Here is a 17,996-nt window from a genome sequence, read left to right as displayed (position 1 = left end):
AATCCAATTAAGCAACCTAGTTGTAAGTTGTGCCATGCATAAACCATTTGCACACTCATCAGTCAATTTTCTTCACCGAGCACACCCATTCCAAGACATTTCACACACCCAAAGGTCTCATCACTGTCTGTGATATACTCCCAATGCAATGGTAAAGACTTAATTTTCTTATTTCACCCCACCCAATTAAAGAAAAAATCCAAAATGCTACACCAAAAAAATAAACGCCCGAGTTACCCCCCTACCTGCCATACCACCCAATGCAGTCAGTCTACTTCGAATACATGAAATCCGGATGTCCATCAAACACCTCCTCCACCGTCTTCTGCCTCAGCATCCGCGCCTCCACCGTGTCCTTATTCGCCAGCTTCCGCGCGTTTTGTCGATCCAGGTAAAAGAAGAACAGAATAGTCGTGCAGGTCGCAATGAGCGCTGATCCCATGGCCAGTGACTTCCCAAGGTAGTAATCAGGCTTGTTGTTGAAGGAGAAAGAAACGCCGATGGCGCCTAGGTGGCCGATCATGTTGACTATGGCTAGTGTTCCCGCTCTGTTGTTCATGTTAGTGACTGTCTCCGAAAAAGGGGGTTGCGGGGGGGGGGTTGTACTTCTTCGTGTAGCCCAGGACATTGTTATTCATCCATGCCAACATAACAATCACACATGGTGACGACCCAATGCCGACAAAGTATGTGCCCGCGTAGGAGAGCTGTTGGTTCTTGCTGAGGATGAGAACAAGCCATCCTGCCGCGGCAACGAGTAGCCCGACGATAACAAAGATGCCTCTCATGCGGAAGCGATCGGAAAGGTACCCGCACGCAATCGCCGACACTCCCGCGCAGACATAGACAGGAATGGACATGATTTGGGCTTCGTTGGGGGCGTACCCGTTGAGGTTGAGCAGCACAGGCAAGAACTGGCCCCATGCTGCTTGACTGATGGCAGCGGCGAGGTTGATGACACCTGTGCTTTAGTCAGTAGTCTTCCTCCTGTTAATCATCAGGAAAACTCACAATAAAACCACGTCTTCGGATCCCTAACCGTCGCCTTCAGCTGCCCCAAACTAATCTTCGTGTTCGGGATATTATACGCCTCCTTCGTCCTCCTCAGCGCAATCTTCTTCTCCTCCTCGGTAAACCACCTCTTCACCTTCTCCGGCGTGTTGGGCAGGATGAAAAAGATGAGTACCCCAAACCCAACAGACGCCACACCCTCGATAAGGAAAATCCACCGCCAGGCCCTCCGACCGTGGGCACCCTCCATGGTCGTCTGAATGGAATACGCTATCAAGCCATTCATGCTCCCGGCCAGGCTCGTCATGGACATGAAGATTGCGCCGCGGGTGGCGAGCTCGTGGGGCTTGTACCAAAAAGTAAGGTACAACGGGGCGCCTTGGATGAATGCTTCGAAGCAACCGACTACTATGCGGAGACCGGCGATGGTTTGCCAGGTGTTTGCTTCTGTCATGATGGCGGTGGCACCGCCCCAGATGACCAATGCAGTGCCCAGTTGGATAGGGGGCGTCAACAGCCTGACCATGATGGAGCCGGGAAGCTGGAAGGCCAAGAAACCAATGTAGAAGAAGGCCACGCAGAAACTGAGCTCTGCGGCGGTCAAGTTCAGATCGGCTGTCATGCCGGCCACGGCCGCATTGCCAACATCGCTTCGGTCCTGACAACGACGTTAGCTTTGGGGAGAGCGAAAAACGGAAGGATGGCCGGGCGACTTACCAGTGCAGCGAGAAAGTAAATAGATGCAATTAAAGGTAAGATAATAAAGTCAATCTTGAGAAGGAACCTCTTTTCGGCTTTCCTTTCCTCTGCGGTCAAGGACATCTCGCGATGGGCATACAGTCCGTTAGAGTGGTCGCCATCCTCGCTATGGCTGGCGTCAACGTCAAGACGGTCGCTGGCCTCGCCATCGCCTGGATCGCTTGAGACTCCGGCCTTTGAAAAGCTTTTATCGTCCCCAAGTCCTAGACTTGAGCCGACGGGGGTCACGGGCGATTGCGCCATGTCTTGCTGCTGTTTGTCGAGCCACTTCAGTTGCTTCTAGCCAAGATACTACTATGACTGCTCAAGTGCCGAGGTCGAGGCATATAACTACAGTCAAGACAATGATCGGCGATGAACCTAGGAATGTCTCAAAGACAGGATGATGATCCCTAGGAGATATCGTCAGCGTCGCCATCGAGTAGTATACGGTTGTAATTCGCGGGGGGGTAAGGGAGGGTGACGTTCTACATACTCCGGGTTGGAGAAAGACGCAAGGGATAGTGAAATCATACTTACTTCACCTAGCCCGCCCGTCGTGCCTACTGGTCCCGTGGTTCCCTATCTTGGGGATGACCTCAAGCGGAAGTGAGGAACGTTGCTTGCGTGGCAGCAGCAACAGGAAGCGCCAACCTCAACATGAAACGAGCGGGGAGTCGTTGACGACGTGGGATGGGAAGAGATGAACAACTTGTGATACCTGCCAGATTCAAAGGGATGGTTGGCATTCCGAGGACCCAAAGTTGGCCAGAGGTGCATATGGTGTGCGGGGGAGGATGGCCGGGGAAGAGGTAGGTAGGTATATGATGGAACAATGAACTTGAAGTTTCCATGTCAGGTGTGATCGCCAGCCGTGTCCCAGCCAACCAATTCAGGGGACTTTTTATGCTCCGCTAGGTAGCTGGCTAGGTACCCGCCGCGCGAAATATTAGGGACGGGCTCGCCTACCAAGGCCGAGGATCCAGCACTGTGACCCCTCCCCATGCACTCTGGGTAGCACTTTCCCATTAATATTTCGGCATCCATTGGCTGTATGTCACCTAGTCACCCATTTTTACTGCTGACTGTACAGAACTGCACAAGCCGTCAGACTGCAAGTCCGAGGCGCGTCCAGCATTTCTCACACACATTCCGAACTGTCTCTACACCGAGTCAGATTCCGGCACTTGCATAACCTTATTATTATTACACTTACTCATAAACACCATATACTCGGTATCTCGCTCTGTTCGTCTTCTCCCTCATCTCCCCAGCCTGGAAACCATCTATTTTGTCGAGTTGGACCCTGCAACGAGGGACGAAATATATTGAGCAAACACGATATCAGAGACACGGAGCCTCGGGTGAGTTTTTAACGTCCGGCTCCTGTCCAAGCAACATCACCTTGTTTTTATGGGATCATCCCTCACTTAATGCAAATTGCCGTCATGTTGTGTCTATCAACTTACTCTTGCTAATCGGTACCGTCCAACAGGATAGGGAGGGACAGCCGCCATCTATAAAGGGGGGTGCTTGGGCTTGGGACGCGTACACACTCATCATGCATGCAAAGTCTCTCGCGACAGGTCTTGTCTTGTGGCACAGTGGCAGCCGAAAGATTCCAAGATCGCCATTTGATTCAGTGTGACTCAGTACCACCCTCCCCCCGCTGCCTGTCGATCAGACCCTGGTAGAGCACGGCCATTATCTCTTTCCCATATCAGCCAAGCATCACCACCACCACCACCACCACCACCACCTCTGGTTCGATACCAAACGACATCATCAACAAAGCCAGAACATGGCGGTAAAGGACGAACTCAGGATCCTCACGCCAATTGGCATGCTGGGGTACTCCTTCGACGAGCACCTGTACTGGACCGAGATAGAGAACGGCGTCGACGCCATCATCCTCGACAGTGGCTCTACAGACAGTGGGCCCTCGCGCCTGGCCTTGGGACTGACGTCTGCTTCGCGAGAGGCATATGAGCGGGACCTCAAGCTTCTTGTCACCGCCAGCGCGAACAAACACATCCCCGTTCTTATCGGTACGTATCGTTTGTTTCACGCTCTTGGTGCGGCCCGCGTCGTACGGGGGGCGCTGGAATGTCAGACGGATAGGTACTTGGGGGGCGTCCACACCGACATTAGCTCGCGGAGAAATGATGACTAAGCAATCTTCTCATAGGCTCTGCCGGAGGCGACGGAACAAATGCCCACGTGCAGCTTCTTGTCGACATCGTCAACGAGGTTGTCGAAAGGGAAAAGTATCGCCAACTGAAGATCGTCACCATTCACTCCGAGATTACCAAGTCCGAGGTACGAGCTAGTCTTGGCCGAGGTGAAATCACGCCGTGCGGTGGAGGTGTCCCGGAGCTCCTGTCTTCGGACATTGACGATGCCGTGGTCATCGTTGCCCAGATGGGCCTTGAGCCCTGGGTACAGGCCATGCGGGACCATCCTGACTTCGACATCATCATCGCAGGTCGATCCTATGATCCGGCGCCTTACGCGGCCTTTTGTGTGCACAATGGCTTCCCGGATCTTGGTCTTGCTCACCACATGGGCAAAATCATGGAATGCGGTGCTGTCTGCGCGACGCCAAAGAGTGCCGAGGCTTTGGCTATTGTTCGACAGGATTGCTTTGAAATCCGGCCCCTGAATCCGGTAGCCAAGTGCACACCTCTTTCTGTGGCGGCGCACACCATGTATGAGAAGCCCCGGCCTGACCTCCTTGCCGGACCGGGCGGGATTCTTGACGTCCGCGACTCGACGTACACACAGCTCCCTGACGGCCGGACGATCCGTGTAACCGGATCCAAATTCATCCCCTTTTCGCCCGACCAGTCCTCACCGGAGCCAAGCGTCAGCAACACAAAGTACACCATCAAGCTCGAAGCGGCCAAGGTGACTGGTCACCTCGCCATCTTCATCGGCGGCATCCGCGACCCCATCATGCAGTCCCAGCTCAACGATTTGTTGGTGCCCATGATCAAGAAGCGCCTGCATCAAGTCTACACCTTTGACTTTGACCTCAGCTTCAAATTCTACGGCCAGACACCCCTCATACCCGGCATCGCCCCTCAGCCAGCACACTTCCCCACCGAGATTGGTGTGCTGGGTAAAGTCCTGGCACAAACACCGGCGCAAGCCAAGGCTGTGGCAAACCTGGCAAAGGTATACTTTGTCCACGCCCCCTACCCAGGGCAGGTAGCCACAGCAGGGAACTTTGCCATGCCGCTCGCCCCGTGTGACATCTCTGTCGGGCCGGCGACGCAGTTTTGCATGTACCATCTCATGGAGATCGACGACCCCGTGGCGCCATTCCCCATCTCTGTGCAGACTGTCAGGAGGGTGCTCGCCCCTGAGGAGATTCAAACAAAGTATGTTATGTTTTTGTCCCCTCTTTCGTTTACTTTGAAATCTCCACTTTTTCTGTTGCTAACCCCCTTTTTTATTCCCAGCGGGACCCACCCAAAAGAGATCTCCCCCCTTGAAAAGCTCAAGTCTTCCCGGCCGTTGTTCCCGCCTTCTTTGGTTGCGCCGGAATTGACGTGTTTTCCGAAATCGGCGCTTCCGTCTTCGGTGCCGTTGTATAAGCTGGCCAAGACGCTCAGGACGAAGAACGCGGGCCCGTATTCGGTCACGTTGGACATCTTGTTTCCGACACGGGAGGTGTTTGAGCTGGTGGTGGAGTCGGGGGTTTTGACGAGGGGGGGGTTGGCGGAGATGTATGGGATTGGGAAGGAGGATATTACAGAGTTTATGTTTTGGGAACCGGCGCTGGCGTTCAAGGCCACGTGGCCTAGGAGGAGGGTGAGTGGGAGTTGGGATGATGATGATGTTCATGCTAGTGGGGGGCATGTGGGGGTTATGGGGATTGAGGTGGTGGTTCCGGCCGGTTTTTCTCTCAACGGTGAGGCTTGGTTATGATTTATGACTGGCGATGATGTGATGAAGGACGAGTGGAAATGTGTGATACCCTGGGATAATGGATTGTTGTGTGTGTAGGGGGGACTCTGCTTAGTTATGATCAGGTTTGGATCTTGTTTAGTAGCCTCGAAAGGCATCTCTCAATAAGAATGATGACTCTACAAAAACATGCCGTAGGAAATTCTGGAGACAGGTCCACAGATTGATTGGGTATCGATCTCGAACAAATGGTTTATGCGCCTACAAATGCTTTGGGTAACCAGCTCGAGACTTTCAGCTGCTGCAACAGCTTCCATGTCTCAATCTCCACTCCCACCACCAGTTTTCTTCACCTGTCCGCAAAAAAGGGCCGACGTCAGCATCAACAAACATACCTGAAATGTGGTTCCAAGTCTGATTGTCTGCAATCAGTTTAGCTTCTTTATAGTTGTACAGACAGTCACAAAAGTTACTCTTCCCAACCAAGAAAGATCCTTCTTGTATATATCTTTTCTCCTTCTCCCTCCCCTTCCCGCTAACCCCCGACCCTAAACTAGGTAGGCAACTGCACCGAAAACCTCTCATCAGCCGGCAACTCGCTCTTTTGCCCCGGGCTCTGCCCCCCACCCACCGTCGTTCCGGGTAACTCCCCAGGAGCAGCATTATGCGCATAATACAAACCACTGTTAAACGGCGGCGGCGGACTCGGGTGCACAGCCGTCGCCGAGCTGACAGTCATGGCATCCTGCTGTGAGTAATGGCTTTGGCTGAAGCCACCGGGAGAACCCACACCCACCATCCCAGGGTGATGCCCACCGCCATGGATACTGTTATAATGCCCAATCTCCAACTCCTTTTGTCTCCGACGCTTGCGGCGGCAGAGGACGATTGCCCAGCCTAGGATCAACAGGAGGAGGATACCACCTATCGCTGCGCCGACGCCGATCCCCGCTTTGGCTCCGGGGGAGAGACCTCCCGATTCGGGAGAGGCGGCGGAGGAGGAGGTGGACGATTTACCCGTGTAGGTTGGGACGACGCCGCGGGTTTTGCCGGGGGTGTACCCCGCTGCTGGCGCGGTGGGGGGCACGTAGTTGTTTTGCCAGAAGATGGACGACCCCGGGATGGTGGGTAGGCTGGCGTAGGCGGCGAGGGAGGAGGAGCCGGGGTAGAGGATCTGGTCTTTGTTGCAATAGGGGGTGCAGGCGTCGAGGGAGAGCTTCACCAGTTCGGTGGAGTTGTCGGGGACCTTGCAGCCGGTCCAGTTGGTCGTGTCGGGGCTGGAGGCGGCGTTGAGGTTTTTGCAGGCTTGGTTGATGGCGACCCATTCTTGGGAGTGGAAGGGGTCGCGCTTGTAGAGGCAGTTGGGGTCGGTGAAGGAGGGGTCGGTGCAGCCTGCCACGTAGGTGTTTCCGGCTGGTTTTTGTTTTGTGTCAGTAGTAAAGGGGAGGGGAGGGGAGAGGAGAGGAGAGACGGACAAAAGAGATGACATACAGGTCTTGTCCCAGCAGGCATTGGCTTCACCTAGCGATAGACAAAAACTGCCCGTGTGGCAGCATGGCCATACTTGGAGCGCCTCGTTACCACATGGGATAAAATCCCCCTTTGTCGGGGTGTCCTCCGTGTAATAGCAGGTGCCGTTGGAGATGTTTGGGTTATACACAGCCATGTCGGCATCGGCCCGAATGAAAGCGGGCTTCCTCGGCGAGGTATCGGATGAGCATGTAAACAGAGGGTAAAAAGGAATATGACGAGAAGGGAAGAAACGAAACCAGTTGCAAGTTCAGTCGAGTCCGGGGGGTTAAGGGCGGGCAAAGCAGGAACATATTACCACATACTAAAGGCGACCGGGGCCACCGAGGGAAATCAGCGGACCGCCCTCCCGGGTTCATATGCAACAGACGTACTCGGAGTCTGCCGTGACGAACAGCGTCCAATGATCGATTGGCCTGGTATGAGCTGAAACTGCACGATATGCCGAACTACCTATGGAATGACCAGAAAGCCCTGCCCACACCGACAAGAGAAGGGGCCAGAGGGAGGGGGAGATCTTCCGTCGTATTTGGGCTGAGTACGACCGATAATGTGAAGAAGCACACCTCGCATTGGCGCGGGTGGTAAGCCACTTCCGAAGGCTGGGTAAAGTCTAGAACCGGCAGTAAATCGTCCACGGCATGCGCCACCACGGGGGTTACACCGGCGCTTGTGTCACAATAATACGGATGATCATCAGGAATTTTATACAAGACTGAGACCAGACCCCGCGTCTTGGTGTTAAAGCTGCCACGCAGCCAACATTGGGCACAGACAGAATCAGAGACAAAAAAGGGTCATTTGAAACAAGGCTTCATGACTCTTTTGGAAGCTATCCGTGGGGAACTGAGCTCTCAACCGGTGATGGCAGTGATACTCTGGTGTGACAGCATTGCATCCGTCTGCACGTTTCTCCACGGAGTCTCTTGTCAGTGAAACAAGGCCGCTTCGTTGTGCAGCCAGTCAGGTGGCGCTGTCAAACAATCACAAGGTGGAAAATACTGTGGCTTTCCAAGTTGTCCAAAAGCGTGAAAGAGAGTACTATTTCTGCGTGGCCATTATGAGAAACAACACACCATCTTCATCGTGACAGCCACCAGTAAGGATTTGCCAACAGGAGCTGTCAAAGAATTGAGAAGAGCCCACGGAAATCATGCAATGAGAGAAGAGATGGCTGCAGATGTCATCACCGGGCCTCACATAGCGTCGATCTTTTTTGCAGCCGACCGGCCCAAAGACCAGACCATAGCACAGGACGGACGACAAGGCCTCAGAAGAAAGTTAATGTGCTTTGAATAGGTAGGTTAATTCACTAAGTTGGATCATGCCTTTAATACAGCCTGGGAGTCAAGGCATGTCCCATCACTTGTCAAACCCCCGGTCCATATTGGAGGTCCAGCCCTCATTATACCTACCTGGTTACCATCATAAATGAAGAATCCACAGTCCCAGCCAATATTGCCAGCCCTTTATCCATCAGAGCCCCCACATCTTTATTCTTTCATCCTCAAAGCCTCGCCTTCTTCCGCCTTAGCGTCTCTGCCCCATGATGAACATCTATACCTCAAATTCTATCTCCCTAGCGGACTGGCGGTCCCCGTCTAGGTGGAACTTAAGGGATTAGTCGGAGTAATGAGGCTAAGACTGCAGCTCACCCCCGACCCCCCTTTCTTTAAGCTCTGCACCCTCACCTTTTTGGGGCAGCCGAGAGCCGACATTTCTTACGTACCACTTTCAAAGCATAACCTAAATCTAATAAACGTGCCTCTGATTTCAGGGTTCGTGCAGTCGGCCATAGATACGGCATTAGCCGAATACGTCGCGCCTAAATCACTGACACTAAACCTCAAAGATATGCTAGTCGGGGACGACTTCAAGAAGGATACTATTTCGAGGGGTGTTGTCGCGGTGCATATCGATCGAGCAAGGGGATTCAAGGAAGGTGACGGTGGCTTGGGTGTTTTGAAGCCTGGGTCGAGCGATTTATATATCTCCGTTTCTTGGGGTAAATTCGGGAAGCCAGTTGGCTACACCAAGATTATTAAGAGCGATTAAGCACCGAACTGGAATAAGTGGATATTTATTTTGGTATCACTAAATGAGATCAACGCCGAGGAGGCGCTCAGAATTTAACTCTGGGATTCGGACAAGCACACGGCTAATAACGACTTAGAGAGGACGGAAGTAAGTCTTAAGGAGCTAATGCACGGCTATGATACGAGAAATCGAATGTGTTAGAGGGAGGACGATCTGTATGCCGACGACCCTAACGATAAACTACCGGGTTATCTGAAGTGGTCGGTAGGGTACTTCTCCAAAGTATATATCTAACAATACCAGCTTAATCGACAAACCTTTAACCCGTTAGTTAGAACTATCGAGGATCTTAGGAAAAAGAGTTTAGAGTAGACGAGGTATAAGCTAAGAGAGGCGCTCGATACCGGCTCCGAAGGAACGGACGAGCTGGCCCAATAAGAAGTCCAGGATCTAAAGGAGAAGGAGGACATAATAATTATCTCTGCCCCTTCTCTATAGGGACTCCCAAGTAGAATCTTTAGCATTTAGATTCATAATATTATAGGACTGGAGGTAGCGAAGCTCAACCGTAATCGTTCGGCTAATTCGAATGCCGGCGGAAGCCAAATCGAGGAAGAAGGGGGGGCTAGAGACAGCGATGCCCCAGACAGATACTGCACTGTCATCCTCAACCACGCACAGGTGTACCGGACACGGACAAAGCCGAAAAACGCGCACCCCTTCTTCAATGCCGGCACGGAGCGGTTTGTCAGGGACTGGAATAGCGCAGAAGTAATGATTTCTGTCCGGGACAGCCGAGAAGGCGAAAACGATCCTCTTCTGGGGGTGGTCTATCTGCCATTGAGAAAGGTCTTTGCTGAGAGGAGTTAAGTTATAGGAACGTGGCCCCTCGCTGGCGGAATCGGTTACGGGCGGGTGAGAGTAAGCATGGTCTAGAGGAGCGTGAAGCTGAACATGGTTAAGGAGATTAGTACCGGATAGGAGTATGGGACTTTGGAGGTGAAAGCGCCTATCAAGGCAGCAGCTGGTCTGGACGAAGGGCTCAAGAAGAAGTGGAACAAGGTCAAGCTTAAGACGAAGGTTAGTAAAGAGAAAATGCACTTTTCCTCCGAGATCGACGCATGGAGACCGAAGAGGAGGAGTAAGGAGAATATCTTCTTAGGTGTCTCGAACCGGTACGCAACTTCGTTGGTGATTAAGTTTAGGGATACGACTAAAGTCATGGGCGAGGATGCAGTTGCCTTAGCTGTTCTGTGGCTGGGCGACATCCCGGATGAGGAGAATACGAGCGTCAAATTGAAAGTATGGAGGGGTGGTAAAAAGCAGTTGAAACGTGACAGAGGATGTGCCGACTATGAGGGAGCGGAGGAGGGCGAAGAGCCTTTAAGCGAAGTAGAGCTGACAGTCAGGTTCTGGAGAGGATTGAGTGGGTATCACAAGCATCTTAGAGGAAAGTCAGGCAACAAATCGTCTAGTATCAGGAGCGTTCTGGAGGTCTTGGACACGGTGAATGATGAGAAGATGATTGATTATTACGATAATTCGGGTTCAGAAACTGAGTCCTCCTCGGAAACAGATACGGAGTCATCATCTGACTACTCTGATGGTCAAGGCACACTGCGAAAGCGGGGCTCGCACGAGGAGGCTGAGAAGCGAAAGATGCTTCTGAAAGCCGGTCAGGACAGCACCACTGAGTACTCATCAGACGAGGATGAAGGGCCGATGAACGGAAACCCTACCAAGCCTGTCAAGAAGGCCAAAACAAAGATCAAAAAGCGAGCATCTGATTTGGTTGATGGTAAGGATGGAAGCAGCGATGATGGGAAGCGAGGGCCAATCTCTCAGCTTCAAGACTACAAGAGACACCACAAGCAGCTCCACCGGAAGCACAGAGGCGTCATGCAATGGAAAGCGGCCAGGTCGGTGGATTGGATGATGGACAAGGTCAAGGATGGAAAGAGCAAAGTTAAGGGTCTTGTGGATCATAGCGAGAAAGAGCAAGGGATTGAGACTGAAGTCTGAAGCATCAATATGGAGGATATGTAGGTAGAGACCAGAAAATAGTATTGCCAGTAAACATCCCGCAAACCTTCCTTGTTTGTGAAGGTTCGGATACCATGTGCCTTCCATCTTTATCACAGTCTTAATGTCACTTTGAAGGAAGAGAACAAATGACGTCTACTTAAGGTATGTACAGTTAGCCAAGAGTAAGTCTAAGACCTAGACAGCGGCGCCGGCCTTGTGGGGATTGGGGGTTTAAGTGCAGTTACCATTAACCAGTGTGATTGTCCCAAGTCGCGCACCAAATCTATGATTCCTCTTCCATCGCCATATCCATCCAATTTACTCTGATATCCTGTTGTGGGTGGAATGTGGTTCTATCGTAGATATCCATGTTCATGAAATGCGTTTCGCAGACATCTCCGGCAGTAGGTGTGGGGAATCCCGCACACAAGAACCATCCGCAACACGTCGAATACTCTTTCAGCATGTCCCTTTCCACTAACGGTGTTTTGAACGTGGCAGATTTTCCTTCCAACCAGTCGTTTAGAGCAGTCATCGAAAAGTTCTCTGACATCCAGCCATCCCCGATTTTAATGCGGCGGTAGGTGAGCAGCTCGGCTTGGATAGTCGCCCAGAGGAGGGCCAGCTTGGGTTTTGGTCGGGGCCACTTAAGCCATTCGTCGTGCAACTCTGCTCCGATAATGTGCTCCTCTAGCTGACAAACTGGGTGATGGGGCTCAGATATCGATTCCTCATCGGACTCGGAGCTGTCGTCGACAGCTGCGGTGGGGTGTTGATGTGAAGTTGGACTAGCTGCTTCGAAATCATCAAGAAATGGGTGATGAAAGTCTTGATCAAAACTTGCATCGAAATATGATACATTTTGACTGTTGGCGGCGTTGTAATGATTTTCGTCGAGCTGTCCTTGCATCAAGCTTCCAACAGAGGTCCTTCGTGGCGTTGGCTGGTGATCGTTTTCCCGGTCGCGATGCATCCGGAAAATCTCCGTGATGCAGAGCCAGCCAGTGTGGCACTTTGATGTCTAAGTTTGTTGGAGGGACACCGGGACTGCTTCCATTAAATCCAACGCATCTAGTGGCCTATGATGACATCGGTCTGGTTCGGCTGTTCCCAGGATGTCTTCCACAGACATGTTCGTCTTCAGTAGCGGATCAGCCCCAATACTCATCAGACAGACCAAAATTGCAAGAGGTCCAAATAGTGTCTCTCCTGACATTCCCCGATGCGCAAGGTAGAAGGTCACAACGACAAGAGCATGAAGCGGTCCAAGTTTTAGTTGCAACCCACAGTGCCCACAACGTCGGACAAACAGGCCACTAAGAGCATTGATATCTGGGGACAATGGTGACCCGTATATTGCGATGCTACTGTGGCATATTGCTTGTATGGCGGTATGGCAGAATGCGTGCTTCCAGTCATTCGGGATTCGGGAGTATCCGCTGCAGAAGAGGGCTCGGATGACAGGAGAATCAGCGTCCCATCTTCCGCAGTTGTTCTTTTCTTCCCCCGGAAATCGATGCGGTGGGTTAAAGGCATTGCTGACTTCCTCAGGGTAGACACTGGTGTGTGAGCGAAGAATGTTGATCATGAATTTGTCGAGGAGGGTGTGGTCCAGATCGTCTAGGGGGTAGTTTCGAAGGTACATCCAAGGTAACATTGAGATTAGCTCAGCGATCATACAGCAGCCGGTGTTTGCGCCGTCCAAGAAGGTAGCAGCGAGGTGGATTGGGTGGATATCAGCAATCTTTTCTGGTAACGCCTCCTCTTTTTCCCAGAGAGTGACCAACAGCTCAACATTGCCAGACATGATTGCCATTTTCCAAGCATCCAATTCGACTGCCTTTGAATGCTGCCGCACAGATTCTGTGATCAATTGAGTGGAAAGGGGGAGTGTGTCGGATGGAATGCGGGAAAAGGAGCCATGGGTGATCGACTCATGTATAACCTCGGTATATGAGGAACCAGGATCCGATGGCCATTCCTGCCAGAAGTTGAGGCTGTTGGGATCGAGGTCGTCTCGCTCAGCGTCAGGATTCGAGTCAGGAATGTCGGGGATGTGCTTATAGTTTATGGGCGGGACATATATCAACCAGCGACAAAGTTGGGATGGCGCTTGCAGTGCCTCCAGCCTCCTCTGAAGTGGCCCGGATGGCGGCGACATAGCAGTGATGTCCATCGGACCGGAAGCATCAGATGAGCCAAGTGTAAGCGCAGATATCACTGCAGGCGTCCAGCGCCTTGGCCCTTTGCCCCAATATTTTGCAGTGACAAACGAGTACATATAGAAGTCGTGGAAGTAGTCTGTCAAGGTGCTGGAATTGGTTAGAATGCTAGGCATTGTTACCATTGGACGACAAAAGCGAATCTTACATTCGGTCTTCTCTGCTAGAGATGGTTAACAGCTCCCTGTGGCGCCCCTGTAAAAGGAGACTAGAGCGATCCAGAGCTCTTTTATGATGTACGAGTTTGGTTGTTGGCGATGGGTCCGATGTTTGATGCGCAGACGATGCAGCTCCCGGGCTGGGAATGTTGAGGTAAGGAGGGGTGGTGCCAGCAGTGCCGAATGGAGATGCCTGATCATGGCATTTGCCAGACGCCTTGACATATGCCACGTAGGGTAGGTTCCATGATGTCAATCTGTAGCTGATGATCAGTAATGATCTCCACGCACAGAGTTGTTGATGGATGACCTACACCCCTGGTGCTATGGACACCGTTCCATTCGGGTACAGATCGCGGATTTGATCACCCAGGTATCTTTTCAGCTGCTTTTTGTCGACACCCCTGCCATTGATAAACTTCACGTCTGAGGTGCTGACCAGAGAGTGGGAGCGCTTTCCGAGAGCTGTCGTGATCTCTTTCTTTTCGCTGGTGAAAGTTCGTTTGCGAACATCCCATTTTCTGAACCGTGCCCGATATTGGTGTACTCTGTAACATAGAGAGGTTAGAAGTAAGAAAAACATGAGTATCATTGCACCTATCGGAGGGGGGAGAAGTACTGACAGGCCACGGAAATCGTAATTGTCTTGCATGAACTCAGCCACTTGGGCAATAGTCAAGGACTTGCCATCATTGTTGCGCGCCTCAAGGTAAAGAGCGACGATGACATGTCTTAGACATTCCCAGCGTTGCTCGTAGGGGACACTACGGAACTTTGCGTCCTCGGACTGGGGAAGGAGTTCGTTGATGTTCATTGATGACTGTTGTGTCTTTTCGAGGTTGAGAATCGGAGAGGGTAGGGGAGTGTCGCGGAGAGGTTCGGTATTAAGCCTGCAGGTACAGCGCGGGCCGCGCTCCTCTGAACAAGGCGACTGAATGCTTCCATTGTGCAGAAAGCCTCGCTTCCTTCCATTTCAGATGTCAAGTTACACAACCGAGTTTGGGCAATACCCATAACACGTCAGATGGCTACTGACCCACTTCACAAAAGAGCACCCGCCAACCAGAGCCCGACGAGAGGCTGCTAAGCACTGCCAAGAGATGCTGCATGTGCCGCAAATCTCAAGTGGTGCCTCTACAAAAGGTGATGGACCACTCAGAAGGTGTACCTAGTCAGAGACCCTGGCCCCAGTGGTCGGCATATTACCGACATCGACTTACACCCGTTCACGACACCATAGACAGGTACCGACGACCAGGGACTTCGATCGACGGTCTGATGAGATTTCACCACTCAAGGATCCGGGCGTACTTCAGGTTTGGGCACCAAACCTGCTTCAACAACAACATGGAACCGCGCCTCCAACCCCCTGCCGTGCCTCTCATGGTCTTATGACATGATGGGAATGATGTACGACTGTTACATTCGTCCGCTAAAGAGCTAGCTTCCTGCTGGAACCTGGCTCACCGGCATCTTTCATGTTGCCGTTGGCCTCTCTGTGCACTCGGAGCCTGGTCTCGACTGCAAGAAAGCCGGCCGCCACAACTGTCCGATCATGCTCTCAGATACCTGACTAGGTAGGACTTTTCCTTGCCTGGTAACGCCTGGCACTTTGATACTGGGCACCTCACTCGTATCTACTACAAAGCAAACATGCACCTGTCCCCTTTCTCAGCTTACCCACAGGGCCAGCGAGTGACAAGTCCAAGCCATGTCAGTTACTTCAGCACTCCCGGTCTCAGAAGCCTAGCTTCGACCTCGACTTGCCCAGTATTGCAACGGCGCCGTTCAATTGGTTTGGCTGGCACACCTACCCTGCGCAGAAATGGCACGCTCAACGCATAGGTACTTAAACTCGTGTTTTCCGGACCCGTTGTCCACTCTCCCTCAGTCTTTGTCACTGCATCTTCATAGCAATCCATTTCGCCAGGCTTCTCACGACAAAGCATCCATCATCAAGAGCTAAGCATCAAAGTCTCAACATGCCCAACAAGTAGGTGAAATTGTCTTCGCCTTCGTCTTCATAAAGCAATCACGCCTCTTCTCCCTTCTTCCTCCATCTCTATTTTCTCTCAGTTCATCAGTTCGTCTGCTACCTCCACGTCTACATGTCTTTATTCTAGCATCGTCCATACCAGTCCCTATCCCAATTGTCCAATCTTTGGGGTTTTTGTCCCTAACGTCTCTATATCAGCACAAACAAGCCCAAATCCTCGAGTATCACTGCTCGTCATGGCTCCCCTCCAAGATATTCCGCCTCAATTCGACATGACTCTCATGACGGTTCTGTCGTGGTTAGTTCCGGCGAGCAAGCGTCGAACCAAGCAACACAGCTTCCCAGTCTCCTAGGGATGGGCGCTCAGTTTGAATCGGATGGGTAAGTGACCACTTGTTACCCATGGCCTGAGTAGTGGGCTCTCCAGTTCTTTCTAACATGCGAGTGATACAGACAAATTGTCCTCAACCCTCCTCAAGTAATCCTTGACTCCGACCTCCGTCCGTGAAGGTTATAGTTCTCAGTGGTCCTCTCCTTGGATGAGCGATTACAGGTTCCTCGTCTTCTGGAAGCCAGAATGGGTTTGTTGCAAGGGCAGGAATTGATTCAGGGTTCATTTTCAGATGGCCGGAACGCTCGCAGTTTAAAGTGTGCCGCTTGGAAAGGTGCCAGGTACGCAGTGTACCTAGGTATCATTCACATCTGTGCTTATTCAGTCCTTGCTTGTATTTCAAGACACACAAGCCTTCTATCATGGCGGCCATTTTGCAGGAACAACACATGTGTTTGAAGCTACTGTCGAGTAACAACTCCCTGTTCTTCACGGTCGAGGGAAATATGTTACCGCTTTTGGACTTGGGTGGGGGTGTGTGGTTAGGAGCGCCACCGCCACCCTACCCCCCTGTCAAGACTTAATTTCAGCTTTCAAGTCTTGATTTCGGAGTTGAAATCTGCAATCGAATCGTGATATCTTAGGTATGTAGATAGGCAATGTAGGTTATAAAACGGCGTCCTTTCCCAATTAAGTTTCTGTTACGTCGGTTACCAAGGATCGATTTTAACTAGCACTCATGTCATACTTACCCAGTTCCTTAGCATCAGCTGCTGCTTTCGCGGGCTTAATCACTGCAGTTAAATCAACATGGGAGTTATCTCGTATGATAAAGAAGAAATACGAGAAGCGTATGCTGGAGGATCACAGGGGGGTAGGGTGGCGGTGGCGCTCCTAACACCACACCCCCACCCAAGTCCAAAAGCGGTAACATATTTCCCTCGACCGTGAAGAACAAAAATGGTCACCGCCGCCGAGTTCAACTCCATCTGCGACTCCATGATCATCTACCACATCGACCAAACGGCCATCCCACTCAAAAAAGTGGAAAGGCTGGAGAAATCCATAATCAAATGTAGAGCTTGGCTTACAAGACAGGCTGAGAAAGCTCGGTTATCTGCAACCGACTCCTACTATGATGTCTACATTATTGCGAAGTCGTAAGCGGTAACCGCCAAAGAACTGGAAGAGCTCAGCGCACTTTTGGTATCTCGAAGACCGAAAGCTGGCTACCTACCCACCTATCTAGCACCAGACTAATCTACAACCGTACTGCATTCACCCGGGCCCAAATCGAGATGACAGTTCGACCTGGTGTCAAGTACCACAGCGGAGAGATTGATAAGTGGAAGAGGTTGAGATGTTGAGGAGGCCCTGGCCAAGGGGCGAGAGGCTGAGCGAGGCATTACCCCGACAGGGGGTTAGGGTTATGTGGAGAAATATCAGCAGAGTGTACCTAAGCACCCATCACACCCACCTTTGCCTTCCTGCACCGGCCAGCATGGATATCCCTCTCATCCCACCTCACTCACTTGAGAACAGCACAGAATGATGGTCACCGCCAACCAACTAAACTCACTCTGCGATGTAATGATCACATACCACATCGACCAGAAAGCCACCCCGCTGGAGCGGGTGGAGAAGCTGAAGAAGTTCAGGACCGCGTGCGAGGTTAGGCTCAAAGCAGAGTGCGAGAAATGGCTCCGGGCCGATATAGAGCTTGTTGCTTCACACTAGTAAGTAAAAAAAAAAAAAAAAAAAAAAAGATCTCTGGTGAGGAACAGCTTTCAAAGAATGTTTGCCATGTTCAAGATGGAAAAAGGCTGACTTTGGGCCAACTTACCTACGTACCGCCTATGCAGCGCTCTGCGGATGGATCACATTGCTTCGTTCACCCAAGCCCAGATCGCCAGGACGGTTCGTAGTCATCTCGATTATCACAATGGAGAGATTGATAAGTGGAAGAGTTTGAGATGCTGAGGGATTTTTATCATCTCAATATAAGAGGGACCGATCAAAGATGGCAACTAAGTTTG

The 17,996-nt window shown here is 51.7% G+C and overlaps 6 protein-coding genes across 6 annotated transcripts; 2 read left to right on the top strand and 4 right to left on the bottom strand.

Annotated features, from left to right (window-relative positions):
* Positions 1 to 271: 271 nt before the first annotated feature.
* QC764_400850 (uncharacterized protein) lies at positions 272 to 3,220 on the bottom strand (the record flags this gene model as incomplete). The annotated part of the gene is made up of 6 exons (XM_062946353.1): positions 2,962 to 3,220; positions 2,290 to 2,912; positions 1,729 to 2,162; positions 1,012 to 1,669; positions 607 to 961; positions 272 to 548 (listed from the first exon to the last, which is right to left on the bottom strand). The coding sequence occupies exons 3-6, from the start codon at positions 2,011 to 2,013 to the stop codon at positions 272 to 274; spliced, it is 1,575 nt and encodes a 524-aa protein (XP_062799937.1). The 5' UTR covers positions 2,014 to 2,162; positions 2,290 to 2,912; positions 2,962 to 3,220.
* QC764_400840 (uncharacterized protein) lies at positions 2,783 to 5,758 on the top strand. The gene is made up of 3 exons (XM_062946352.1): positions 2,783 to 3,797; positions 3,938 to 5,132; positions 5,214 to 5,758. The coding sequence occupies exons 1-3, from the start codon at positions 3,551 to 3,553 to the stop codon at positions 5,680 to 5,682; spliced, it is 1,911 nt and encodes a 636-aa protein (XP_062799936.1). The 5' UTR covers positions 2,783 to 3,550; the 3' UTR covers positions 5,683 to 5,758.
* Positions 5,759 to 6,045: 287 nt separating this feature from the next.
* On the bottom strand, positions 6,046 to 7,762 carry QC764_400835 (uncharacterized protein). The gene is made up of 2 exons (XM_062946351.1): positions 7,153 to 7,762; positions 6,046 to 7,074 (listed from the first exon to the last, which is right to left on the bottom strand). The coding sequence occupies exons 1-2, from the start codon at positions 7,325 to 7,327 to the stop codon at positions 6,215 to 6,217; spliced, it is 1,035 nt and encodes a 344-aa protein (XP_062799935.1). The 5' UTR covers positions 7,328 to 7,762; the 3' UTR covers positions 6,046 to 6,214.
* Positions 7,763 to 11,536: 3,774 nt separating this feature from the next.
* On the bottom strand, positions 11,537 to 12,114 carry QC764_0060650 (uncharacterized protein; the record flags this gene model as incomplete). The annotated part of the gene is given in 2 exon segments (XM_062940505.1): positions 11,537 to 11,947; positions 11,953 to 12,114. Coding segments are annotated over 2 exon segments (573 nt in total).
* A 160-nt stretch (positions 12,115 to 12,274) lies between these two features.
* On the bottom strand, positions 12,275 to 14,044 carry QC764_0060640 (uncharacterized protein; the record flags this gene model as incomplete). The annotated part of the gene is made up of 4 exons (XM_062940504.1): positions 12,275 to 13,387; positions 13,442 to 13,565; positions 13,624 to 13,906; positions 14,038 to 14,044. 4 exons carry the CDS (start codon positions 14,042 to 14,044, stop codon positions 12,275 to 12,277), a joined length of 1,527 nt encoding a protein of 508 aa, XP_062799933.1.
* Positions 14,045 to 17,657: 3,613 nt separating this feature from the next.
* QC764_400831 (uncharacterized protein) lies at positions 17,658 to 17,885 on the top strand (the record flags this gene model as incomplete). Its single annotated transcript, XM_062946349.1, has 2 exons — positions 17,658 to 17,696; positions 17,823 to 17,885. 2 exons carry the CDS (start codon positions 17,658 to 17,660, stop codon positions 17,883 to 17,885), a joined length of 102 nt encoding a protein of 33 aa, XP_062799932.1.
* Positions 17,886 to 17,996: the final 111 nt, after the last annotated feature.

The sequence above is a fragment of the Podospora pseudoanserina genome, chromosome 4 (assembly GCF_035222485.1).
Source record: "Podospora pseudoanserina strain CBS 124.78 chromosome 4, whole genome shotgun sequence".
Classification (NCBI taxonomy): domain Eukaryota; kingdom Fungi; phylum Ascomycota; class Sordariomycetes; order Sordariales; family Podosporaceae; genus Podospora; species Podospora pseudoanserina.
The sequence above is the reverse complement of the archived record's forward strand: the minus strand, read 5'-3'. Positions and strand labels throughout refer to the sequence as shown.